The sequence below is a fragment of the Chaetodon auriga genome, chromosome 4 (assembly GCF_051107435.1).
Source record: "Chaetodon auriga isolate fChaAug3 chromosome 4, fChaAug3.hap1, whole genome shotgun sequence".
NCBI classification, from domain to species: domain Eukaryota; kingdom Metazoa; phylum Chordata; class Actinopteri; order Chaetodontiformes; family Chaetodontidae; genus Chaetodon; species Chaetodon auriga.
Window position 1 is genome coordinate 10,112,613 of NC_135077.1, and position 27,904 is coordinate 10,140,516.

The 27,904-nt window shown below is 42.9% G+C and overlaps 1 protein-coding gene across 5 annotated transcripts; it reads right to left on the reverse strand.

Moving 5' to 3' along the window:
• Positions 1–146: 146 nt before the first annotated feature.
• On the reverse strand, positions 147–27,679 carry kdm4c (lysine (K)-specific demethylase 4C). 5 transcript variants are annotated; one of them, XM_076727864.1, is made up of 22 exons: positions 27,447–27,679; positions 24,692–24,858; positions 24,166–24,341; positions 23,897–24,011; positions 23,152–23,345; positions 20,446–20,495; positions 19,578–19,681; positions 19,171–19,308; positions 18,756–18,949; positions 18,119–18,345; positions 15,801–17,890; positions 15,576–15,687; positions 14,238–14,419; positions 13,254–13,497; positions 11,350–11,426; positions 10,536–10,591; positions 10,262–10,370; positions 5,214–5,408; positions 4,417–4,587; positions 2,617–2,736; positions 1,355–1,432; positions 147–1,210 (listed from the first exon to the last, which is right to left on the reverse strand). In XM_076727864.1, the coding sequence occupies exons 2-22, from the start codon at positions 24,833–24,835 to the stop codon at positions 1,043–1,045; spliced, it is 4,944 nt and encodes a 1,647-aa protein (XP_076583979.1). In that variant the 5' UTR covers positions 24,836–24,858; positions 27,447–27,679; the 3' UTR covers positions 147–1,042. The 5 variants fall into 5 exon arrangements, with proteins under 5 accessions (XP_076583979.1, XP_076583978.1, XP_076583977.1 ...); XM_076727863.1 differs by having other exon boundaries at positions 18,119–18,348; XM_076727862.1 differs by having other exon boundaries at positions 1,340–1,432; positions 4,417–4,584; positions 18,119–18,348; positions 27,447–27,678.
• Positions 27,680–27,904: the final 225 nt, after the last annotated feature.

The window sequence follows — 27,904 nt, forward strand, 5'->3', positions numbered from 1 at the left end:
CTAATGTAAATGCCACTTTTCAACATAATCAACAGACCATTTGAAGCTGTGCTCTTATTGAAATTTCCCAAATGTAACATTCTTACTAAGCTACTTTAAAAAAACCGACAACTCAATAAAAAAAACATATGTCATTTTTTATTGTGTTCCTTACAGCAGTTAGCAATATTTTAACGACAGCAAGCAAAAAATAAATACAAATTTTAAATAATTTCAACAATGTGTTTCATCCAACAGAGCAACAGTAGCATTTCACATTAATTGGGCACAGAATCCAACACACCAAGGCATGGCTTCCTGTCCGAAATGTTCACCTTAGCAAGTGAGTAACATTTACTTTTTTCCATTCAGAAGAGATTCAATTTTCAGTGTCAATTCTCATATTTTGGTCCGTCTGGATTTAAACTCAGAGAGGAAGTCACCGTGGTGCAATTGGACTCGGCCCGGCAGAAGCAGTTAGGAGACGATGTTGAACATGCGCGGAGAAACAGTAAGCCATGAGGAAAATACTACGAGCAAAAAAAAAAAGTGCATAAATATTCAAAATCAAAACTGGAAATTACAGACCTGCAAAAAGCTACCGTAGGCAAGCCATTTAGAAAAATCTCACCTGTGAAGTTTTCATGTACAAAGGAAAAAGTTTCTGTTGTGTATTTCAAAAAGGGTGATGTGACAAACTAAGTCACGTTTATTTTCCCTGACGGATGTGAAAGCACGAGGCAACTGAGGCAGCGACGCCCTCTGTTAACCCATTCTATAGAGTCCCGCTGTCCAATCACCACTCTCCAGTCTCTCACGGCATCCAATCACTGATGTTTAATGTACAAGCGCGCGCAACTTAACATCGATCTCACCCCAATTCATCCGTTCCCTTACGCTGTTTCCTCCGATCCATTCACAGGGAAGGAGAGCAGCCAGACGGAAGTAGATCCAAAGAACTCACACACAAGCATACTCACTCATTCACTCGCACAAACACGCTCCCCTCTGCATCCACTGGGAACTCAGCGCATTCATTTGTCATCGATGCTCCTCTGTGACTTCATTTCCCTTTGTGGCTGCGTTGCTCCCATGTGCTTTTGGCAGTTGTACGGAGGCCTGGCAGGGCCACATAGTCTTTCTGGAAGCGTGAATTGGGCGTTCTCTGTCGTTTCCTCTCCCCCTGCGTGGTGAAGAAGGCGTCCTGGAAGCGCATGCTTGAGGCCGTGGACTAGAGAATGAGGCACGAGAAGACACCAAAATAAGAAAAGGCTCCAGGTGGAGAGACTTTTTAAACTTTCCTGCCTTTTAAATTATCAAGCTTACAGTTTATGTGTTGCCCAGTAAGTCTAATACTTACAAGTCTACGTTTCACCTTTTTAGGCAGGTCTTCATCTAAGGTATAGACATCTTCCCTTTTTGCCAGCACCTGAGAGCCGTCCTCAAACTCCACCTGAGATTACATGAAAACATTCAGTTGTTATCTCTGCAGTTTGAAATAAATGGACAGCATTTATACAATACATTCATCCAATCTATTACAATTTGCCCCTTTTCACCCATGCACACACAATCTATATATTTGATTTGCAGCTATTAATCTCCTATGAAGATCCTAGAATTGAATATCAGTCACACATAAAGCAGTGATCTTTTTGCAAAGATGCAAACAGAGTGTAACATCAAGCACACATCAAACATGACTTAAGTAGAGTTAGCGCATTAACAATGCAGTGGTTTACATAGCATTTCCACTCTTTAATAATGCCATTATTATTCAAAGCAGGATAGCCTGTTTTCATCATAAAGACAATGAAACTCTTTCTCTGACTGTATCAACAGCTTCCAGTCTAAATGATGGAGCATAAACAGCTCAGACTGTGCACTGACTTTCATATTACTTCTGCTCTCAATAACAAATCTTTGCTGCTCAAGAAATTCAAGCCATTCGATGGCATTCTTCAAGTAAAACACAGCCTGAAACGATTGCATACCTGAGCACACCTTGACAATGGAAAGCTCTTGTTCAGCCTTTTCTAAAATCTGACCCACCTTAAGCCGAGTGTGTGCGTCACAGATGCATCTGTGCATAACTAATGGTTGACGCCCAACTCAACTAAATAAAGCTTTAAGTGGAAACCGCATGACTCTTAGCTTAGTGAATATTTCAGTAAGTTTGAATAATGCAGATTGTCACCTCCTCCTCATCCTCCTCTTCTCGCCATCCCTCCTTTTTCTACCCATCTGCTTCCACTGTGTGTCTGAATAGCTCTGGCTTCCTATGCACCCATCTTTTCATCCTCCCATCATCTTCCATCTCATCTCCGCTCCTCCTCTTTAGTCGCCATGACTTTCAGCACCTCCCTCAATCTCTGTCTCAAGAGTCCCTTTTCTTTTTCTCACCCTCCACCTCTCCATGCACAGACCTGGGGACCTTAACAACGTCAGAGAAGTCACGAAGATTCTGGTGTTGAGGGAGTTTAACAAGTTTACTGCAGTCTCGCTTTGACCGACGACTGAGTTCAACATTCACAGGAAAAGGATTAAATCTGCAAAACTGGGTTATATCTCCCTCTCTCGTACATTTAATCCTTTGTCCTGATGATGTATATCTACAGTAAGTACATGTATGTGTACCTGGTACATGTAGGAGACGTTGGATCCCAGGTATTTGGCACCGTAGAACAGCCCATCAGGCCATTTCACTTGAACAGCTTCACCAACTTCAGGAGGACCCAAGTTCACACAATCTCTGCTCTAGTAATACAAGAGAATAATGGTTGGTCCGTGCCTGAGTAGGTGTCAAAACGTCCTAAAAAGATGAATTCATTCAAAGTGAGTGGTCTGACGTTGAAAAGAGCTCTTTTTTTCTTATTTTTCTTAATGTCGTAGTCGGACTTGATTCAGATGTATCCTGTGGTTTGGTCGATACTTCTGCCGTGAAACTTTCAAACTTACCATAATTTCATCATTTTATTTTTCACACTATGTGTATATTGTTAACGGGGAATGGGAAGACAAGACAAAACAAGCCCGTTGCTCCCTTTTTCTTGCGCCGCCTCTCATACAGTCTTTATGAGAAGCGTCCAGACTGCACAGTCCACATGCCTGCAGTCTTTCTACGGTGCTGCCAAATGCACACCTTCTATGACGCAACACACACAACAGTGTTTTTAAATTCACCTTAAAGCTTGATGGTGAGAAACTATGACCAAAACATTTTTTGAAATTTCACAGTAGTAGAATTTGGATTCTCTAATGAGATCAGTTATTTGTTACTTGCAGAACTTCTTAATGCACAATATCACAATAGTTTCCAGATAGAAAGACTTCAATGCAATTGTTTTATTTAAGAACTAGAACTACCACCTCGTGATTGTTTACCTCCACCAAACAGTCAAGTTGCAGTTTATATGCATGTTAGTCCAGACTCATATGCTGCTTTTCAGTTTCAGCTTTCTGTCGCTGTTTTGGCGTGAAGAGAAGGGGTTTGAGTGGAGGGGCAAAGAGAGCGTGATTTACATATCTGCATGCTAATGAGCAAACATTACTCCTCTGGACCCGAGGTCCGCTCCGAAGCCTCCAACGTGACCACACACCAAGCATACAGCATCCATGAGTTCACCTGGAACTCCCAAACCGCAAGCACATCAAGTCCGTTTCACTCTGCCGCTGCTTTTCCACATAGAACTGGGCTGGGTTTAAGTTAATTTAACTGATGTTATGCTGGTCTGGTAGCAATCTGTTGGAACAAGTACTAACTTTAACTGATAGCTGATGTGACTACTGATGAACTGACTGCTAAACTAAATGCCTCTGGCCATGGCTGCCGCTGGCACAGAGGTGTAATTAAAGGGAGGGTACAATTTGCTGTACATATAAATAGGACTGTGTCAATTAAGGCTGAGGTTCAGGACTGAATGCAAATGAGTGGAATGTCCTCACTCATATAGTAATAATGGTGTGTGGTTTTGCCTGTCACAACTACTTCTTTTGATCAGTGTTAAGCACACCGAGGGAGACTAATCCATTACCATGATCACTCGAACAAATCTGTGGATTTGAACTCATCAAGACCTGTCGTAGTCGTGCTGATTTGCTGCTTCTGTGAAAACTCAGCAGTCCAATCATATTCTGTTCTAATTTGAATGACCTTTTCAGAAATCCATGTTGTTTCATGGTAATCGCAGAAAGGTTTACAGTGAGTTACCTATTCACAATAACCCTTGATCTCATTGGTTTTGCAGATGCATGCCTTACAGTCGGATATTAAACAAGCTTATAGGTAATCCCTCATGCAATGACCATTTGAGATCCAATAATATTCCTTGAAAAAAGGAAGCTTGGTTCAAAACGAGAGGGTTTTAATATGTGAAATGACCTCATACGACTGGGACGTGACCTCTTGAGCGTGTCTGTAATTAAACGTATTCTCACCACTATATCCTCAGGGTAGGTGTCGTTGGAGAAGGAGCCGTCATCAAACATGACCTCGTAGAACATCTGGGAGGTGATCTGGGTGACCTTTGAGCTGTAGTAGCGCAGGTTCTTGTGTTTGGAGATCACCGTCTGGCCCAGTGAGATGGATGCTTGACATGCTCGCTGCTTCTAGTATACACAGAGGAGAGCAATTAGACTACTGTACGACAAGCAATACAGTGTCCTTTCAAAGAAAAAATTCCATGGTACTGCATCGTATGTCCCGAGTCATCACTACTACATCACTACTGCTCATTTTAGCTGCATTTTAAAAAGATTTGTTAAGAATCAAAAGAAAACCAAAACTATATGTGCATGGCTAGGTGCCAACTGATGTAAGAAATGTATTTATCCATATTTTGAGAAAATTCTGATTTCTGCCTCCATTACTTGTATGTTGATGTCACCAAAGTTAGTGAGAAAATCTGTTTTTTTGTGTGTGATTTGGGTGTGCTAAAAAAAAAGTAAAACATCTTTTGACGCCATATATTTCTAAATGAATTCCATCAACATCCATATTTACTTTCCTACACTAAACCACCACAGCACCTTTTACTCTGCTTACATTTATGTGACCAACATTCATATGCCCACTTCTGCAGCACTGTATGAGAGTAACACCATCAGGTACTACACTACAACCAATTATCCCTATTGATTTTTTATAATGACATGAAAGATGTCTAAAAGTGCAGATACTCTGCCATCTCCTAACTGAGCACTATCTGCTTCATAACACCTGTCCTATGACTTACAGCTGACGAACTCCGTGACTGGTGTCTATGGCAGGTGATTGACACGACATATGGCCAATCATCAGGCTCCATGATGACACCGGCAGCATGGGCACAGGTCACATGAAAGGAGGTGGGACACCGGCCACATGAGCACTGGATGCAAGCACCCGCCTGCCGCTTCCCCGCACAGCGCTTACGACAATAGATGCACCTCTGCAAACACAGACCAGAGCAAACCGTCAACACGAGACACTGAGGACGGTAACACAGAGGAATAAGATCTATTTGTGCTGTGGCTAATCAGACAGTATTTAAATTGATTAACTGATGGTTTTTGACTTTTCATGGGATTTGTTGACAATGAGAAAAATATGGCCAGCCTCAACCTTTTAATACTACAAATACAGTATGTAGTATTAGTATTAGAAAGTGCGATGTCGGTGTGCAAGTTTACTCTGTAAAAGGTTGGGTACGCCAACAGTATAGGAGGACATTTAAAATTTGCCAACCTGTTCAAAAAGGGTCAAAACTGTCCTTGACTTTTTGCACCTTGCCAAGTTCCACAACAGCAAAGTTGTCTTGCAATGTTTTTGATCAGAAAGCAAACAGGAAAACACCGAAATTTTGCTTCCAGTGATGAATGATGCATTCTATACACTGAGCTGTATAGTATGTAAAAGGCAGCACATACACTATGCAGGTATAGAGAATATATCACCACTTTGGAGTATTTGCTGTAATCAAACAGGATATTAAGGACTGGTTGAAAATCTACGATTTTGTTTAACAAAAGTCATCGCTCATTAAGTAAACACAAGACCCCCTGTCACATCTCCTTCCTTCCCATCAGTCATTGAGTGTCTTTGTTGCAGTAAAGCAAGCCTGACATTATTCAGTAATGTAGCCTTGGAACTTGGCAAAAAAAAAAAAAAGAATGGTTTATAATCTGTATTTCCACTTGAGAGACTCTGAATATGGGCTCAAGAAAAACAGCAGCAAATTAAAGACAAAAGGCCGCTCAGTGAATCATCGCTCGGCTGTGCCATGAACCTCTAACATCACTTAAAACCATTATGGGCTCCGAATAATCAAATCTGTGAAATCTCCTCAATGAACTGTTATTGGATACAGTGGTGTAAACAAAACGTAGATACGGCTGAAGAAAATAAGAGACAGAGAGAGAGCCCGGGTGTAACAGTCAACAGAAACACGTTTCACCGCCACAATACCAGGAAACCCTCAAATAAGACCATTCGGATGACATCATTCGAGGTTTCCACAACAAACCAGCGCTGCGATGTCTGTGTTGTGGTGTTTCCCCCCTCCCCCGTTTGAGCTCTGTGACCAGCGCTCAACTGCACATTGGAGGGCGTAACGCACGCAGCCATCCGCCGCAGGAACATCGCTATACATCCACGCACAAACACACTCACACCTAAAATTTTTCAGACTACCCCTCGCTTTTCTGCACCAAACAGCCCATCAAGTCCACTTCCTCCGCTCTGACATCTCCCCTCTCCTCCTCTCCCACAAATCCTCGGCTCTCCCACTAAAGGGAAAGAATGACGACATCCTCCCATTATAACCCCGCTCGCTCCCCATTCCTCTTTTACCCCTTTCGCATGCCTCCCATCTCACTCCATTTCCTCCACTCTCCACCTAATAAAACACCCATCTGCGCTCTCTCTTTTTCGCTTCGCTTCCCTGCCCCGTCTTCTTCTCTCTTGTGGTGCCTTTTCACATCTCTTTGAAGGTAATTTATTCATTAATCTTATTCCTGGGAATGCGTCCTGAAATATCCATACATGTTGAGCGTTAACATGCTTATATATAGATAAACTCCTCAGAGATGTATATCAGCGGTAAGTGAGCTCAATTGGGAATAAACTGCTTTGCAAATAAATTCCAGCCTATAAACTGTCATGTTGCTATCTTATCATATCTATGGAAGGACCCAATGAGTTTAAACAGCATATATGAGAGTATGGGGATACTACAATATTAAAAAAGGACATTAAGATGTTTTAACTCCCTGGTACATATAATGGGAAATATTCATTGCCCCAGGAAGAATCACACCGCATTCAGGCGGATCTTATTTACAGTCCTTCTGAGCTAAGCCTCTGAAATAAATGCAGTTCATTCATTTGTTTGAAAAATCAATCGCTGATCTAATTAGTTAACCTAGACAGCATTAATTAAATCTAACCTCTACAGCAGGCCTGGCTTTGCCTTTGCATTTATCAGCTTAGCCCACTTAATTCAGATATCGGCTGAGGATCGGGGGGTATTGAGCATGGAGAGACTCTCGGAGAAGTCCTCTTTTTCTTCTTGCTGGATACCCAAAAAGGTAATGCTTAATTTAAAAAGGGTGAAATTCCACAACTTTATCTCCCTTTTTTTTAAATTAATGGAGCCGCTACAAGCTTCACAACTCCTCTATTTCTGAACTGAGGGACTTTTACTCAGCGCTTTTCTCGGTGACTAACTTGGCCTACATTTCACAAAACCTTTTCCCATACCTCCTCCATTATGGAAAGCTGTGTGCTGATGAACTGGCCCGACTGTCTCGTCCACCTATTGAGGACAGCGTGACAAGATTCTAACTGACACACCCCGTGTGGGTGCAGGGGAAGGTGTGCGTGCGTGTAAATTAGTATTAATGTACGTTTACTGGTGGGAAAACAATTAAAATACGTCAATACGTCTGTTATATGCGTTGTGTGAGTTTGTGTATGAGTTTGTGTGTGTGTGTGTGTGTGTGTGTGTGTGTGTGTGTGTGTGTGTGAGGGACAGAGCCTAACCCACTTTTCTCCATGCCTGCACCTTCTCCAGGGTGTATTTGGGTGCCTGTGTTGAGCCATGCGTTAAGAACATTCCCACAGTAAATTATGAATGTGTATGTGTGCACGGCTGTGTGCGTGTGTGTTGTGTGATAGTAAATTATGAATGTATCGGCCTGCTGCAGGGGCAACGGGTCCAATGCGAGCTTCAAAACACGTGGCTCGCAGTGTGAACATACAAAAGATGAAGCGAACAAAAGAGAGGTTTTATGTCAAATGTCAATTAAGACAAAAGGCCTGTGTCATCATAACACAAGTGTTGTCTTCCTGCTGCAGCATCTGTGAACGGGCTTATAATTTATTAAATCAGGCTGTGCTGTTTCTCATATCTTACCTCAATTTAGAACTCAGCGAGGTTGTATAAAAGAGGCCCATCTGTTTTATCATCAACTGAAGCATGGGTCAGTCCAAAAAGCGCTTGTGTCAGCGTGTTAATTAGTGAAAAATTGGCAGCAGAGAGTGAAGATTTTGTGTCATCATGGAGTTGTGAGTGAAATGATTGGGGTCATATATCTTTAGATCAGACACATCTTCCAAAGGGAAGAGGCTGTATAGCGCATGATTATCAAAGAGCGTGCTTTCAGCTGCTTTGCGGGAAATCTCTGTAATCTGTGGTGTCAAGCAAAAACTGGCACTGTGACAAATTTGTCAGCATTGAACATTTTAAAGGAAGGTGGTGCTGTTTTCCCAGAAAAGACTTCAGATCACGACAAGATCTGAAACATTTTGGCCATCATTAGAGTCATGTTGGAGGCTTTTTTTTATAAGCGCCCTGCCCTTTCCAGCCTGCAATACAATTTTCATTTTGTTCAGATTTTGGCTTGTGGATATGGAGACTGACTTTGTGGTTTGTGCTTTCATATCCAAATGAGCTTAATTTCAATGTGGTGTCAGCAGATATGAACCATATCCCTGTAAATACTCTGTGGGTAATGTCACTGTGTCCACAAAGTTAGCAGCCCATTCAGTGTCAGTGCAGTAGTATCCCCTCAACTATTTTGGGGAAGGCACTCATGTAGGAACCTGGATTGTCGAGTTTCATTATGGTGGAGTCTGACGTTTCTGTTACGACACTCTGAACCTCTATATACTCAGTTTTTCAGGGAGGTCTAACCACCTAACAGCTACATTCATTTTCATACTATTGCTTTACACTAGGAGGTGTTTCTAATATGGATTTAAATTATTGTCCACTCCATTTTTCATCATTCCTTTGACAGTTGAAAGTAGAGCGATAGCAGGACATGAGGGGAGACAAATGGGGTAACAGAGATCCTCAGCTGAACCGAGATGGTTGTGGTTCAAGGTCGGTGGCCTAACCCCTACGACGGAACCGAGGAAGTTGTGGTTCAAGATTGGTGGCTTAACCCCTACGCCACCCCTTTTCAGGGTGACTTAATACGAGAAAGACTATTCAGTATGATGTCAACACCACAAACTGCAGCCTCCAAAATGACCGTAAAGTTGAAACATCTCTCTAAAACAGTTGTGGGGGGGGGGGACTTTCCAACCTTAATAAAATCAATGTAGGACTATTTCAGGGCTGTCACATTAGCCTGAAATGTTTTTAGCTACATGGATCTGCAATATCTTGACAACAAAATACAACAAATACTATATATTAATCATGTTTCAATGTCATTGTCACTCGTAGCTCATCTATGCCTACTTTAGGAAAGCAAACCGGTATTAATGTAAATCAAGTGCCCGGAGAAATCATATATGCTTCTTAAAAAGTTTTCAACTACATGCAATAAGTATTGCCCAAACAATAATGTAAGCAGGGAATGGACAGGCAGTATTCATCTGTGTCAGGATGTACCTCTCCAACACTTTGCTTTCTGCTGAGCTATCACGGTGCCTGCAGCAGAGAGCTAACTATAGTGGCAACATGTCAGGTCTGCTGAGACACACTCCGGCTCTCTCATTAAGCAAACATACACACACACACACACACACATACACACAGAGGCAGGCAGACGGACATGCCACCACGCATGTATAGACAAACAACCACACAGAGACAGCCCAACACACACAAACCCCCACTCCCACCCACCAGTGGTTAATTATCTAGCTTTGATTGCGGGCATGTTCGTCTCACATTGTTAATTAGAACTGTGAACACTTCATTAATTAGACCAAGCCAGTCCTCAAGGACCTGGGGAATTCCAGCACTGCATCGGTGTGTGAGAGTGTGTGTGTGTGTGTGTGTGTCCTCACCAGCTTATATCGCTGCATGGGGATCCTACTGGTGTCAATGGGACTCCTCTTGCCTTCATCGCTGAACCTTGCCTCTGGCAGTGCTACGGCACACATCACATGGGCCCATCTATATAGTGCGCATGTGCACACACACAGACACGCACGCACGCACGCAGAAACAAACAAGTGAATACATTGTGATGATTAAAACGCACAGATGATTAATTCGTCTGAGCTCTGGAGATCAGAGATGAGTATGCAGAGATAATCACAGAATAAAAGCCTGTCTCACTTGTCGTTTTGGGTTTTCTTCAGCGCTCCACCTCTGAGGTTACAGAGACAGCATTCCTGAGAAAACATAAAGAGAGAGTGAGTAAGAGAGAAAGAAGATGCTTTTCTTTCATTCACAAATATCCTTACACACGATTAGACATTTAGAAAACCTGCATGTAAGAGCTGCATTGTGTGTGGCACAAGGACAAATCTGTGGAAAACTGCTGAGTTTTTTTAAGTTGAATTAGGTAGATGAGTTTTAGCACAACATAGATGCATAATCATCTTTTTTTTCAATAGAAATGCTGTAAAAAAAAAACTTTGAATCTTGACGTTCTACATCTAAATATATCTATTTTTTGTCATCTGCAGGTATGTCTGGCCTCGGAGAGGGATCACTCCTCTGTTGCTCTTCCTGAGGTTTCTTCCATTTTTACCACGTTAAAGAGTTTTGTCAGGGGAGTTATTCCTTATCTGAATCTAAGGTGTAAGGACAGACGGTGTCATACAGACTGCAGCGCTCCTTAAGGCATGATGATACCACAAAGCAGCTACAAATAGCAACTATTCTTTGTAAGAGAAATGGTGAGGATTTTGTGAAATGTGTCTTTAAGAAATATCAACCCTAGTGACACTCCAGCGTGAGATAAAGTCTATCAAATGTCTCAGCTACGGTCATATTTCTTTATGTTATAACAGGGACCTATAGTCAGATCTTCTGAAGATCTCTCTTCCGGCAGGTGATAAAGCATAAGAGGGATCAAAACATGTGCAAGTGTTGCACCAGCACAGAAAGTGTGTAACAAATCACACAAGGAGAAAAACTGTCTTACTGCTGTAAAGCTTCCTTCCGTGCAGCGATCACATGACCACTGTTCGCTGACGTCATGCGCAGCTACACCGTAGCAACCTAAAGGAAGAAGTGATTGATGAAAATTAGGGGTAAAAATACATCTGGTAAAGTTAGCCGTCTCTCACTCAAACTTTCATTCAAATGCTGCTAAAGCGTTTTACTCCAACCTGGTGGCATGGTGTCCATGAACCATTCACAGAAAACAGTAGACTTGACAGCAAATGGTAAGTCTATCATCAGTTACAAACAGCAGAATGAAATGCCACGTCCACATAGTTTCCACAGATTTTCAGCAGAAAAATGGCATTGTTCCGTGCAGAAATGCATAGTATTGCAGACTATGTGGAAATGGAGAGGTCTAACATGTGTGTGTGTGTGCGTGTGTGTGTGTGTGTGTGTGTGTGTGCGTGTGTGCGTGTGTGCGTGTGTGCGTGTGTGTGCGTGAGGGAATGGTTGTGGTTGAGCAAAAACAGCAGACAACACAGGAGGAAGAGGTACATTTAAGTGTCTTTGTTTCTAAATGCATCCGTTTGTGTGTTCATCGATCTGCTGAGGAGCGACGGTGAGACTTGCAGTGATGTGAAAGCGCGCTTTCATTTCACACACACTCGTGCAGCCTTTGGTAACCCAGATGACATGGCTGACAGACGCCGCAAAACATAAAGTAGCATGGAAAACAAGTTTGTGTAAATATTGCAGTTCTGTTTGGTTTTGGTCTGTGTCCTTGGTGTGGCAGAACGGCATAAATGTTTTAGAGAGGAAATAAATGCTGGTGGCCGCTCGCAGGAAAACATTTTGAATTTAAAAGTAAGACAAATGTGATTCTTTTCAAAGCTGACAGCTAGTTAAAATCCATGGGCTAGAGGTTTTAGACACATAAGCTGAGGAGGGATTTCTATTTGTAAGAAACACTTTAAGTCTGTATATGAGTGCATGTCTCTGTTCTTTTCCCCTACTATCCATCACCAAACCAGACACAGAAACTAAGCTCACCTCTCTTTCCTTTCCCAAGTTCAAATAACAGTGAAGAAGGAAAGCAACATCAGCTTGTGCTTATTGTTGGGTCTCGAAACCAAACTTGTGGCTTTTTCATCAGTGTCAAATGACATACTCTTCATCTTCTACTCCCACACTACAGTACCTCCGCACACTCACATTAAGTAGTAGTAGTAGTCTATATAGTGTATATAGTAGTTACATGCATAACAGCCAGACCCTCCAGAGTAAAAATTAGGTGGGATCAACACTAGTGGCGGGAGAGCGTGAGGGATTGAAACTGACTTAGGAAGAAGCAATGTCATTTTAAAGCTGTGGAGCGCAAGACTTTCAGAAAGTCTGTGTGTGTGTGCCTGTCTGCAGGGGACTGGCTGGAAGCTTAAGATACTGGCAAAATGTGTACGGATTGGAAAAGAGATCTGCGGCTGTTAAAGTGCGTGAATGAGGGATTGAGAAAAAGTAGAGTGTATCGTGTCTGTGTGTCCAGTGGAACCGAAAGGCTCCGGGGATTTTTAAGAGTGTGTGTGAGGGCTTGATGCACTGGCCTGGGGATTTTTGCACAGGAAGTACGTGTGGTGAAGACGGAGGATTCACCCTCATTCGGGTAACGGGGAATATAAAACCGCAGAGAGAGAGCGCCAGAGAGAGAGGGGGCAGAAAGGGACACAGAGGGGGTGGAATCAGGACTCAAACCCACTGACCCTCTCACACTGACATCAGAGAGACAAGCACAACATGTAGGAACACACGATGTGGCTGAGGTGGGTATCAATAGACACTTTGAAGTTTAGAAACTGTGCTTACAACACCTGGGTCTACCTTAAGAAAGGCCACACTCTCTCTCACGCACTCACATATACACACTGCTCTGCCCTTGTGCACACATACTTGCATGGACTTGCAGGCAACAGCCCTGGCAGTAGAGCAGAGGGGAGGTGCCATCTTCCTGCAGCAGAGGGTTAGTGGGAGTTGGGGGGCAGTTCTGCTCCCGGAAAGAAAAGCAGATCTCTGGGACAAGGGGCTTGGTCCTTCTCAGACCACTACAGGGATGTGCGGGGCCCTCCATTGAAGATGAAGACGTTGAGGTGTCTTTAGCTACGATAGGTGTACTGTCCTCCGCTTTGTCTTCAGCCTAAAAAAAAGAAAAAATATGAGTGATTTTCATTGTAGCCAGTGGCAAATTACAGAAGCTGCGTTGTGTACAGTACATGCAGCTCTCAACTGTACACATCAAATCAGTTTGGCTATAAAAAGGCAGACCAGCAACAACAGAATCACCATGAACATGACATTACAACAGCCGATTAGATTAGTTTGAGGGGTTTCTGCTTTTTCCATCATTGTATGAGATGACTGATGTTACGGACTGGACTGTTATCAGGTTAGCAAAGTCATTTCCTTTAGTTGAGCGCTGAGCCGATGAAACTCAGTCAACACAGTTCTATTTATAAAAGAGATACAATTTTAAAAGTTCAAAGTACATCCAAATAAAGGAGGGACCTGTGAATTTGGCAAAAAAAAAAAAACAGCAAGTAAATGTGGCTATAAATATTATTATGGTGGGTAGGTGAAAAGGAAACAGAATGTGCGCAGATGGGATTAAATCACTGACAAGTGCAGGTAAAATTTAAATCATGCCACAGAAATAAATCCTGTGTGATTGTGGCTTAAGGGGCAAAAGCAAAGAGTCCAGCTATATGTGATGTGCTAGTATTGATTTCTCTATCTTCAGCTCGGCGGCTGGGAGATACAGTCATCTCTTTAAGTGCGCTTCTGCTGAAGTCTGCAATACATATATGTGCTAATAAAACTGTAATGCATTTTGGATACAAGCATCCATCGAATGACACAGGTTGCTTAACTCCCCTTTACCTGGTAATAGGGCATGAAGAGTGTGCACACAGCACAGTATGGCTGCATGGTAGCTGCATGAGCATTGTACTCCCTCTCCGCTGTGAAGCAGCTCTTCCTGTTCTGCCACAGGTAGATGAGGGGCTTCGCCCACGCCTCCATTTCCTGCTCCTCCTCCTCTGCCAGGTTTGCTTCAGGGGGCTCTAAGTGGAGACAGAAAAGAGCTTTACAACCTTGCAATTACTTACTTCCTCTTTAACCCAAATGATGACACACGCAAAACAGAGTGCAAGCCTCTTTCTTTGGTAGTTTGTTAATTAAGCCTTAAGAATCTGAAGCAATTGTACGACCTGAATATCAAAAACACAGCGTGCATCATTCTCACGACTGACTTCAGCGGTATTAATAGACTTGTTGCTAAGTCGGATCTAATCCAACCACATTGGTGACAATCTGTCAAACAGTTTCAATGAATAGGAAACTGTCTGTTTATAAAATTATCCAAAATGATTAAGAGCTCTCATCATCATAAAACAAGCCTCTCACAGCCATGGTCATTTCATGGTCATTTCTTACTCATAGATAAACAAGTAAAACGGCTGCTGAATTATTCATTCTCTTTTACAACCACAGAGATGATGAATGTGACTGTGTGCGTGTGTGTATATGTGCATTAGCAGTTGTTAATTGAGGGCCCTCCCTTCCACACTGTTAAACCCATGAAAACAAAGAGTATCTATCACTAGGCCATTTTTCTGTGGTAGGCCTGAGAGTTAAATTGTTTGGTTTATGTGTGCATTGACGTCAGAAGAATCATTTGGGGGGGACATAAAATTGAAAAATGAGGAGGGGGAAGTGGGGACGGCAGAGTGGAATGGTTCAATGGTTATAAAAAACTACGCTGTGGGAGCAACACAATGTTACCTGACTTTACTTAAAAGTTACAGTATTAAGATGACAAAGTCATTTCTATTCCTTCTGAGCTCATTTTCTTGCTAGCTGTTCTACCTTTCAACCAAAAAATGTTTTTAAGAATGCTTTAAATTGGGTTTTGGTTTATAAACCAGAAAGAGTTACGACAACTGTATTCTGGTTCACAGCAATGCAACCAGCAGAAGTCAAAGGATCATGGTTTCTGGCCTGCTGCCACCCACAATGCAGCACCAACCACAACAGGAAATGTCCCTAGATTTTTATTGAAATGAGCACGGCTCTTGGCTCACAGTATGAGCATGTGTCAGTGTCTGGATGGTGAGAGTCTTTTTAAGGCTAAACCTTCATGATACCTTTCAATGAACTGTGTGAGCTGTGTGTGAGCTGTGTGTGTGTGTGTGTGTGTGTGTGTGTGTGTGTGCCCACCATCGTCACTGGCAGCCTGCTGTTTGACAGCAGTGGGTACAGCCCTTGCAGTAGGTTTCCTGAGTGGGTGACGCCAGCTCTTAGTGGTCCTCTTCACTGACAGCGCAGGGTACTGGCGGCAAGAACAGCCATCATTGAAAGGCAATAGAGTGCAAGTAATCTGTATTTGTATAAAACTTGAGCAAAAGACTGGCTGTGTATGACTGTGTGTGAAAGAGCACTCACAGCACAAACCTCCCCTGGTTCCAGGCCTGATTCGAAACACTCGTAGTTACTGGTATCATTTTCCTCTTCTTCCTCTTCTTCCTCCTCATCAGATGACTCACTACTGCTCTCTCCCTTGGTACTACTTTGCTGCTCCGCCTCATCGCCATCAGATCCCCCTTCTTCCATATCAGACACCCCATCCTGTTCTCCTCCTCCCATCACAAGAGGTGAAACAGCAGTGTCTGAGTGCTGCCTCTCCTCTGCCTCCCTTTGTCTCCCCAGCTCTCTGCACAAGGAGAGGGCTTCAGACCCATCCGCTTCCCCTCTGTGGAGCTCATAATCTCCACAAAGCCCCAGGGGCTCAACAGCACCGACTGAAACTAGTGAGGTGGGCTCAAGCTGGGCCCATGTGAGCGGGCCACCTTCCTCCTCCCGGTTCTCTGACTCACGGAGGTCTTGTTCTGGGTCCTCCAGGTCTGTGACCTCTTTGCACTGAGGTTCAGTCCACATGGTGTAAGGTAGGGGGTCATGGGTAAAGTCAGAGGGGAGTTCGGGGTTCAGACTCTGGATGAGTACTGCAGAACTCTGGGAATTTAAGTTTTTCCATATGCTGCTGGAGAAAGGTTTGGGGTCCATGTATGGGTTCTGAGAAGTACAATGCGAAGCAGAGTATGTAGTGTGCTGGTGTAGGTGTAATGCTGAGTGACTGTCACTTTGAGTGCATAATAGAGGGGAAGGGGCTGGGGGAGTACTGTTTGAGGTACCAGTTAAAAGAGAACTGCCACTGCTCAGACTCAACGCAGACGGAACGTCTCTTTGAACTGGGTCCTCTGAGTTGTCTTTACTTGCTAACTCTGCTAAGCTGTATTGGTGCTCTGTTTGTGGTGCAGTGCTCTGTACTAGCTGGCATGGGGAAGCATCACTCTGTCCAGTTGTAACATTTTCCAGCTTTGTGCGATCATTTTCTGCAGCAATTCCTCCCATTATTAGCATTTCATGGACACCACCAGATGTTATTTTGTGCATAGCATTGGCAGTTAAATGAGCCATGTTTCCTTCTAAACCAGACACTGCTGCCCCCTCACAATTATACGGAGGATCTAAATGCCAGTTGTTGGCATGTTGTACAGTACGAGGTTCTTTATACGTCGTTAAGTCAGTTTCTCCATTTTCCTGTTTGGTTCCCTGTGAGGATGGAGAGTCAGTTGGTGTCTCCCGTTGAAGCACAGGTGCAACCTGGTGACTGCACGACGTCGATTCTGGGACGTCAGTTATCCCGTCATGAGCCGGGGTGAGGGAGGGCATCTCTTGGGTCAGGACAGGTGGCAAAGGGCAGATTCCAACCTTATCTATTGGTTCCGGAGTGAGTTGTGGCATATCCACTGCATTCCTCTGTAGCAGAGGGGGGAAAAGATTTTCCTCAGTGCTGCTTTTTTCTAAACTGCAATTGTGTCCTGAGGGGAAGAAGGAGCCACATGATGTGTGACTATCTCCCTCTACTGGCTCAGTTTTGAGATCATAAAGTGCTTCTGTGGTGGAGTGTAGATTGATATGTTTTGGATCAACAGTGTCAATTTTCTCTGCTTTTGCAGTGTTGTTAGTGTAGTTCTCAGAACCTGTGTCCATGTTGCTGTCAGTGTTTGGTGTTAGGCTTAAAGTGTCTTCTCTACATGAGGAACTAGATGTCTGAGCTTTAGAGTCAGGGGGACACAAGCTCATCTCAGTCTCAGCAGAAGTGCTTGTTGTGTGGTAGGATGAGCAGAGTTTGTTGTCTTCCAGGGGAGGGACCCTGTTAGAGCAGTCCTGAGAAGTTGAGAAGTCTTGTAGTTCAGGAGAGGAACACCTTGGCTCATTATTTCCATGATGCATCTGGGTGGCCTCAGGCCATTGTCTGAGTCCTTCAGGAGTCCTGCTCATGACCCCTGACCCTGAGAGGCCTTGAGGGCCAGTATGAGTCTCTGTCTCTGCCTTTAGGTCGTTTTTCACCAGTGAAGCAGGGGAGGGAAAGGGGCTGCAGTGAGAGTTACTGGATGGCTCCTTATTAGAAAATCCCAAACTATTACTCTCCACGCGATTTACCTTGACCACACACATCTGTCTGCAAGGACCTGTTGAGGATAAAAGGATAGATAAAATGTGAAATCCACCATCAAGTAAACAAGGACTGTAAAATATTTTATAGACCTCAATTGAGAGAAATTCCCAAAATATAAGAAAATAGGCAAAAAAAACACCCATATGCATACACTCCCTACTTTCAGGCCTGTTTTCATCACCGTTCAGATCAAAGTGATATCCAAAGTCTCAAATACCCTCCACTGCTGCCAGTCTCTTACCAGAAAGCTGAACAGAGTTCTGATTCTGGTTGTGCTTTAACTCAGCTTCCTTATTCTTCTCTTGCTCCTCTTCCTTGCAGGTAGTCTCCGCCACAGACTTTCGCACCTTCGGCCCAGGTGGACCGCCCAGGCCTTTCCTCCTGCTGCTGCTCAGTGCTGAGCTGCCATCCAAGCCAACGGGCTCCTCTGTGGTTCTGAGGCGCTTGGAGCGCATACGAGAGTGGCTGCTGCTGTAGGAAGGGAGAGAGTTCAATGAGGAGTGAAACCCAAAACACCCTGAATCACGCTGAAAAGCAATGAGAGCAAGTGTGGAATTTTGAGACTGAGGAGAAAAGGGAATTTGGCTTTTGTAGCTGCCAGATATTCCTGGCCACATACGTTAGGTCACTGTAATGGTGGCCACCATTACAGGCACCAAGTGTGAGGTTCATCATCTCAATCTGATGCATCTGCAAATGTTTTTTTTTTTTTTTTTTTCCCAGATACCCTAACCCGAAGACTGTGTTTATGTTGAAAGTATCATACCATAAATATACTACTAGCAATACTCCTGCTCCACATTAGCAGCAGCAGACTACTTACAGTACCTGTATGGCATACAAACAGAAGAAACATTGTCTGAGTATGACTACAGTACCCTTTATTAGCAGGTCTGGCCTTGCGCCGCCTCTGCAACCAGCTCTGCAGTTCCGGTGTAGTGCTCGGAGTGGCATGTGTGTGATCAATAGGTGCAGAATCTTTGCCCAGCATCCAGTTCGGGTACCGGTCAGGTTGAAAGCGTTTAACAAAGGGCTCCATGGATATCTTAACCATGTCCCTGCTACAAGTGCACTGGAGGAAAGAAAGAGGAGGACAAGTACTGTCACAGCTTGAGGAGAAAAACATAAAGAAGCCTTGCTGTGTTCACTTTCACGCCTAAATTATAATGTTCAGTTTGACGCTGTGTGATTTTACTTGAAATTATCCGTATTCAAATCTGGGACACTTCATTTTGTGTTTTTTAAAAGACATGAACAGGTGCACAGTTTTAAGGAAAGCTGAATTTAATTTACCTGTGTGGCCACTTTGCCATAGTCTATCCAGCGCACAGTGGCAAAGTTGGTGGACTCCGCACAGTTGAAGCCATGATTGAAGCCAGCATGGTAGCCATAAGGGAAGGTGATCATGAACTCTCCAGCTTCCTGAGTAATCTAGCGGGGGACAAAGACACAGGTGGAGAGATTGTTTCCTGAGAACACAGAACACAAGAGTGACGAAACACTGAACTAGAAACTTTTGGGTTTTCATGAATTAGCAAGTGAAATCAAAGAAATAAAAGAATTAATAGATCAGTCAAAATGAGCACTGCTAACTTCAGTGGCAAGAAAAGCTGTTTTCAGACAGTTGGTAAATAAAAAAGGAGTATAAATGGCAAGAAGAGGAGGACAGAGTAATTTTTTCAAAGGGGCTGAAAGCCTACCTTATCAAAGGGAATGCCATACTTCTTCAGTATGGAAGGGGAGATTAGAGTCATCTTGTGACGAAGAAAAGCCTCACACCCCTTGAAGCTGTTGGGAAAGAAACCTGACAAGAACATGCACATACACACACACCATTAACACAGCCTATAAGCCAAGTGCTTTTTCTGGTTGAAACATTTTCAACATTTACAGACCACAGTGAGATTCATTTGAGAACATAACAGGGAAATACTTAAAATTTTGACAATTTAACAATTAATCAACAGCCAGCCATTAATTTTCTGTCAATCATCTAATTGATTAATCAAGCCTTTGCTAAGTGGACTGCTGTCTGTAACAACTAAGCACATGGTAGCCGACTGTGAAATTGGTGGTTTAACTCTCACCCTTTTTTACCTTCACTTATCCGGTGAAATAATCAGCACTGCAAGCTTACGCCTAATGGCCTCATTTTAAATGAACCTTACATGGGCTTGACCACGTGGGCAGTAATTTAGCTTCTTCACTTGAACACTTGAAAACACCTGTTAGTTGTAAATCTAATCATATGCCTTGCAGTTTTAGTTTACTAATGTCTGGATTTTCCTAAAGTGGCTTGTCAATAAGTAAGGATCTTTGTCCAGTTTATGTCTCTACTAGTTGCACTTTTTGCTTGTTTGTAGTCAGAGCTCATTAGCATTCTGCATCTTTAGCTGTGCTGTTACCTCAAGCGCCCTCTCATTGCTGAGTTTAATTTATGTGCTGTACTTCGCTGTTTAATGCAGACTTGCTTCTGTATGCTGGAAATGTTATTTAATAATTATTTCATTACATCTCCCACTTCCATTTAGAGGGAGAATACAAAGAGAAAATAAATTATTCTTTTACCTGTAGCAAGACGCTCCAGTCTCTTCCCATGCTCAGGGGGGATGGCGTACCTGTTAAGAGACGACAGACAGATATGGGGCAGACAGAATTATTTTCCACTGTGCATGCAAAATTCTGAACATGTATTGTTCATTATTCCTACACTGGATCATATACTGACGGTGGCAGACAAGTTTTCAAGAGGAGCCTTTTCAATTTCAAGACTGCCATCAAGTGGTGGATAAACGAACACTTGCAAGACGGCTGATGGACCCTCTCCAGCACTGCACTATTGTTATCCCTTATGGTGGATGTACATTACCGTAAAAACCCCTTAATAACCAGCTAATAGCTTTTCTGGACAAATGCTGACCCTTTATAATTAAGAAGCACAATGCGTTTGGTCTTTGTCTCTCTAATACTGCATTTCAAAATAAGGAGTCTAGTTCTGTCACTGAAAATAAGCAGCGCTTACTGCTGTTAAGACTTTAGAGAATCTTTTTTTCTTTTTTTCTTTTTTACCTTATTCTGCATTTTTCGGCGCCACACTGCTGACGCAATCTGAATTTAAAGCCCAAACCCCAAAGTTCCCAGCTAGAAACCTCAGCAGCGTGACAGAATTCCCTCAAGGTTTGACTAGGCATTCCATTTGACTAGCACCATCCACCCTCAGGTCTGTGGCATTTCTATCATCATATCACCTGTCAGCTTAACAGAGCAGTGAGAGACAGGGTGAGACGGAGAGGCAACCTCAGGTAGAGGTGACATGGGGAGTTGGAGGGGATTGAGAAGAGGGGAGAGAGAGCTGCATCTTTAAGCTGCTCCCCTCCAGGGACGAGATGTCAAAATAGTAGCAAGATGAAAGAGTGTATGTCAGTGTGTGTGTGTGTGCGTGTGTGTGCTAGATGATAAGGGTATGGGATGTGTGTGGGTACTTGCTGCATTAGGCTGCTCTTTGTGAATGTGTGTCTGTGTTGTGTGTATGTGTGTCACTGTCTGGCTGTGACACTGATCCCTGTGGGGTTGCAGGGCTCACTGCTCTAATGAGCAGAACTCCCTCCAGGGCAAGAGGGAGAGAGAAATGGAACAAGGCAAGCTGGCAAAGAAATAAAAAGCAAACTCCATTTTGATCTACCTGCATTCTTCACCTTCTTTCGCTTCATCATTTTAACCTGATCCTCCTGAAAAGCCAGCTCCTCTCTTGAAGATTGTACATACTTTAACAAATATTAATTAGACCTGTGAAAGACACGCTGTGACTGACTTGCTCACCATATACTCTGGTAAACACAGTATTTTCTTCAAAATTCACACAAGATAGTTTGGCAACTTGAAAGTATGTAAATGTTGTACATATCCCTGAAAATCTGCCATCTAGGGGATTCATTTCAAGGCAGAATGCGTAGAACTTTCCTCAAAAACCATGTATCATACAAAAATAACCCCTCTCAAACATCACTTGTGACCCACTAGAAGTGTGTGGCAGTGTCTGTATGTGCAGGGACCATGTCCTCTGCCTGTATCTTCCTATTTTGCCATGGTTGGGATGTTTCTGGGCAACCACCTTTGGGCAGTAGACGTGTAGCCCCCAGCCATTAACAGCTTGCAGGGTGTGAGGATGGCACTCTATAAAAATGTAGAGACTGTGTTAATTTGCAAAAACACGGAGAGATTGAGAGCGTGCAGCTGACATAGTGCTAGTAAGATGGTAATTAACAGGGTTAACCGGTGTTAAATTTAGAGAAAATAAATGTACTGTATAGTCTATGGATGACTGGTTACACTATTACCTTTTGTCTTGAAAATAATAGCTTCCCAGAAATCAAACCATATGTTTACACCCTTGGAGAATAACAAAGGTCCATAGGCACTCCCTCCCTCGACGTGTCATCTAATTCCTACTGCTCCATATGTTGGACCTTCTCTACTCTCAGTAGTATTTGGAGTCTCCAAAGTGTAGTCACTTATTACAGGTAACCACCTCTTCTGCGTGCGAATGAGCACTCGAGCAAATATTTTACACACTTAATACACTGCATACTCTTCCCTGTATTTCCTTAGCATACCGCACCAAACACCTGACAGAATCAGAGTGAGTCTCAGTCCTAACAAGAGTTTTGAAACCATATAAATAAAATGAACAGGTTCTTAAATGGGAAAGCTTTCATGTGAATATGCACCACATGTAAAAATACTGATGCAGCTAAATTTAGCTAATGGTAGGCTAAACACTCCAGTATCACTCCAGTTGCCTGCGCACTGCCTTTTTTTTTTTTTTTTTTTAACCAAAACCAATGTTTTTATTTGATTTAATTTGATTTGACTCTTGCCATTTAAAAAATTACAGCTCTGTCGTGAACTCCAAAACTTCAGAAAGATTAAATAGTCAGCAAAACACAAAAAAAGCAGTATGGCTTTCTTCCATTTTGCTCCCATGGGAAGAGAAGGAGAGAAAAATGCCACAGCGGTTATCTAAATGAGGGTAATCTATGGCAACAAGCATCATTAGCACCCACAGAGAAGTGGATGTGAACATAAAAGTAAGGCACTAATAATAACGCTGACCCGCTGATACAACAATTGCTTTTATGAAGCTTACACTGTTGATTTTCACTGCAACATTGAGGTACTGATTCAACAGTCAGGCTGTATTTTCTGGTGGTGCTGGACTGGATTGATTCTTTCTGCGCTCATCCCCCTGTACCTAAATCCCTGTCCCACACTAACCAGGACTTGGGCTCTCCAAAGTGGAGGTAGTTGATGCTGTACAGGTCCATATCTTCAGTGTGCCAGGAGAAGGTGGTCTTCCACATGCCAAAGTATAGATATGGAGTGTTGACCCCCTGAATGGATACACCGCAGTCTTCCTCGATGACATCCAAGATAGAGTTCAGGTGGCCGATGTTCCACTCTTCCACATCCTAGGAGATTAGAAAGAATTAGAACAGTCAAATAGGTTTAGGGATGTCTAAAGTCGATCCTGCAGATTGGGACTGTGGTTTAGTACAGCATTTTTAAATCCAATCAGTATCAGCTACTGTATATAAAGTATAATATAACCAGCTGTGCTCCAGGTTGGACAGCGGTCAAATTTCCCCTATTACTTTAAAGCAGAATATAGACAAATAGACTTGCTTTGATTTCAGTGACAAATGTCAAATGTACCATTGGACTTTTAGCTTAAAATGATTCATCTTAGGGTTTGGGGCAAAAAAAAAACAAGATCAGTGAGTTTTAGATAAGTTTGAAAAAACCCAGCCTCAAGTCAAATTGCAAGATTCAGGTGAAATAAGTTCATGTACAGTCCATCAAAGTGATTTCCACAATTACACCTCCTACAGAAAGAGCTAGTAAAGAAAACTGAACCTGAAAGGGAATGAGTGAAAGCATCATATGGAGACTGAATAACAGGTGACTGAAAGGGACCGCAAACAGTCAGAAATCAACAAAAAGAGGGAGAAAAGCCATCTACCTCATCATAGAGGCTGCCACTGACATCAGCACCATATATGGGGGAGACGAAGGTGAGATTCTTCCAGTATTTCCTCTCAAGATCTTCATAATTCAGGTAGCGAGGTGTACAGTACCTGCGGAGGGGGAAGACGTTAGATTTGGTACTGTGATACGCCCATTTGTAAGCTTAGAATGAAAATCGTCTGTGTTTAAATGTAAGCGCTTTCCTTTCCCCATAATATAATCAATAGGGCACTGAAAACAATGAAATAACTCCATGATACTCACATGTCACTGTTAGCTAATCGCCTGAACTCCTGCACGCTAAGAGGCTTCTTCTGGATGTTGTACTGAGTGAAGAGTCCCGACTGACCGGCCACCATCTGCTGGATGGGAGCGTCAATCATCAGATCATCTATGTCATCATAGGTACGACGGGGCTTCCAGCCTTTAGGAGGAATCACCTGAGGAGCAGACAAAGGAGGGAAGGTTTGCTGTTGAAATTAAAAGACGAACAGAGTTATCTTATATAAATAGATTTCTTTGAGGAGCAGTAGTTAACCCACTGTGTCCACAAGGGTCACAACCCAAACATTTATTCTGACAGACTAAAACTGCCTTCAGTATAAAATGATGTATAATCAGCCTATACAAGTCATCAAACTGCATGCCTGTGACAGAGGAAACTTTGACACACCAACGTCATGGACATAATGAAGTCTATCAGTCTGATCCACCACACTTCTCATATATCACACATGTAGACAAGCAATTGCAGAACTTGAAACTTTGTCCTCATTGAAACGCTCGCTACCTTAGCCAGGCCTGCACGGTGCGCACCCTGAGACTCCATATAAACCAGGTACTGGTTGAAGTCCTTGAACTCTTCCATGGTGGGCCTGAAGGTCATGATCTTGCAGGTGGGGTTTGCAGGGGTGAACACCTCTGCTCCCGCCATCCTGCCGCCTCACCAGATATAACCTGTGGAAAAAAACATCACCTTATATTTTAGAATTGGCTTTTAAATAGTAATGGGGATAAATATTGGTATTGATATTTTGTTCACTATGTTGGGGAGGTAAATAATTCTTTTATTATAGGAAACACAGTGTGTCAGGAGTTGTAGGGGCTGCAGTACCCCCTGCTGGCCACAGTGAGACAGAGTGGAAATATCTTTTTAAATAAACTCCAATGATAATCAGTAACGATTTCAAAAGTTTCTGTTCAAAGTGCTTGTGGATGCATTATTCACTTGTGGTTCAAGGATGTCAATGGTCAATTTGAAGGATAACCATACACCTGGCTTTCTGCATCAGTATGTCTGTCCTTACCTCACTTAAATGTTTAGAAGTGCGGCTCAACATAAGTGGCCAAAGAAAAATAACATAGTATAGCAGGTTACTACACTTTAAATTGTCCAAAACCAGCTAAAAAATAAGCTCTATGACAAACAAGAGTACACCCCCAGGCACATTTATGCTGAACTGATATTGGTTTTCACTCCTGGCAGATTTCATCCTCTAAATCTGCTTTCTTACATGTTGAAACAGAATCTCAGGACTCTATTTTAGTGTCAGCTTGGCTGCACTGAGGTTATTTCCTCATCTCAGGCGATTTGCAACGTTATGTGATAGAGATTGTTTAGGTTCCATTATATGGCAGTGGTGACAGAAACAAAATTGAAATCCTAAATGATCCCAATGCCGATTTATTTGTGGATCATTAAAAAAACAGATGTGACCATTGTTTTTTTTGCCATGTCCAGAAAACACTCTGTCATGATAGAGCCCTGTGCTTACATGGGATGAAATAAGTGAATGTGGCTGTCACAGTTTATAATACACCCACCTCCAATGTATGAAAAATTGTTTTCTTTCAGATGCCATCCCATGTCCAAGTGCACCACAGGAGCACCAAGGGAGCCTGGCCACAAAACTACCAAATGTGTGTCTGGCATGCTCTAGATGCACTGGGCAGGACACATTTGACCTCCATCTGGCCTAGGTGATAAGTGGCATTTAAGTAATCAGCCGATGGGTGCTAAGTATGTGTGCTTAAATAGTTTTTTTCTTTTCAGTCTGCAGCAGCTGAGCTGGTTGCAGGTTCAAATATCCTCAATTATATGGACATTATTTTCATGCAAGTTTCAGATTTAACTGTTAAAAGCTGACAGTTGTTTATTCGAAACATTGATATGTGCATGTGAGATGCAGCACATGTATGACCCCCCCCCCTCCCCACCCATGTTACTTATCTATTATTTCGGCAAAAACCCCGGTACATGTTTTAGCATTTATATATTTGACAATTACAACATCTGTACCCCTACATGTAATTTACAGGCATCTAACTTGACTAAGAGGCAGTTGATGTGTGTTGGCGAAAACTTCACCACTAGATGGAGGTAGAGATTCAATAAATGTCGATTTGATCCTTTGATCCTGCTGATGCCAACAACCCTTTTCAGATTTTTGTCCCATCCACCATCCCACTCCCAACTCTGACTTTCCTGTGCATCCAGACAAAGGATCATATTGCCCCAAGTGAAGCTATTGAGATTTCAACCTCATATTTCTTCATACCGCTATTTCACAGCAAACCACATTACAATGGCGTGCGACCCGATTATGTAACAGGCAATTGCAGGCTGAAACAAGTTTTTTTTTTACTATTTTTTTTTTTTTTTAAATCAGCTGCAGTGTTTACAGACAATGTGTTTAAAACGTAACTTACCCTTACTCTTTGTACAGATATGAAAACAATCATTTCCAAACGTGTGTAACCTAGTCGGGCATATTCGGCCTATTATTTTTTAAAGCAAACCTGTTAAAAACCCTGGAACAAATAAATCTAAGCTGAATTGTAGTTTCGCTTTTAACACACCATGAGCGTCTGTAGCTTAGCAGATCTTTGTTGTCTACCAAGCCAGCTAACTAACGTTAGCCAACCAGCCTACGTTTTGTTATGATGCAAAGTAATGGCTGAACAGTTAGCGGAGCTTGCTAGCTCAGTTGACAAGGTAACTTATCTTTAAACGGTGGTCACATTGTGTACTCTTTGACTTGAATTTGATATATATTCATGGCACCTGACTCGAAAACACTCGGGGACAGCGGTTAAGACAAGGAAATCATAGCTAACCATTAAGCTAACCTAGTTAGCAACCGCATTAGCTAACTTCTTACTGCACGAGTCAATGGGGTTTAAATGTCCCTCGCAAGGGAGCTGCAGATAGGCCCGTAGCTACTTCGCTGTATGACTTTGTGTAGTACAAAAGATTATGTATGATATTTAATGATGTATACATTATTTATCGATATCGTACTAGTTCAGCAATAGACAGGCGGACAATGACAAAGCACACAGTGCGAGATGCCCACTGGCATGAGCGTATGCCAACTTATTTGGTTGCCAACGCTAACTGCTAGCTGTTGATAGCTTGGCTAATTTTGCACAGGAGTCACGAAATGCACACCGCTTTCTGGTAAATTGGTACAATGCTGGCTACCATGCACGATTTTCGCCGGTATATCACACGTATCATTCCACCAAAGCACATAACATTTTACCTTGATATAGAAAGACGGGTTCGTGTTGTTGTTTATCCCCTTCCTTGTTCGTTCAGCTGATTCACATGACAGCTGCTAAGGCTGCTGGTGCTGCCGCTGCTTCGTGCCCGGGGAGGGGGCCGCGTTCCAGACCGCCTCAGCTCAGCTCCAGCTCAACTATGTGTCAACGTGCTCCCAGGCACGTGAGAGGCAGCCCGTGCCGTGGTACACTTATCCATGTACTGTGAGATCTGCGGATTACACGGCGAGTCGATGAACTGGAACGCAGCCAGTGTTGGTACAAAGTGCACCTGCACCTCCAGCACCAAACTGTTTTATGACACCTCAGATTTTTTTTTTTTATGCATTTGTCACGACGCTTTTTTGTTTTGTCTCGTCAGTCTCACTTTCTGGTCCTATACTGAAAACTTTGATGCGTTTTTTACAGTTGAAATGTCAAACTTAAACTTGACTCTTGA

Excerpts from the sequence above, each read along its gene's own strand:
- kdm4c (XM_076727860.1), bottom strand. The coding sequence starts at position 24,835 with ATGGCGGGAGCAGAGGTGTTCACCCCTGCAAACCCCACCTGCAAGATC. Across the intron at positions 24,342-24,691 it reads ACCGTGCAGGCCTGGCTAAG|GTGATTCCTCCTAAAGGCTG; the intron begins GTAGCGAGCGTT and ends TCTGCTCCTCAG. Across the intron at positions 15,688-15,800 it reads AACCAGGGGAGGTTTGTGCT|TACCCTGCGCTGTCAGTGAA; the intron begins GTGAGTGCTCTT and ends TCTTGCCGCCAG.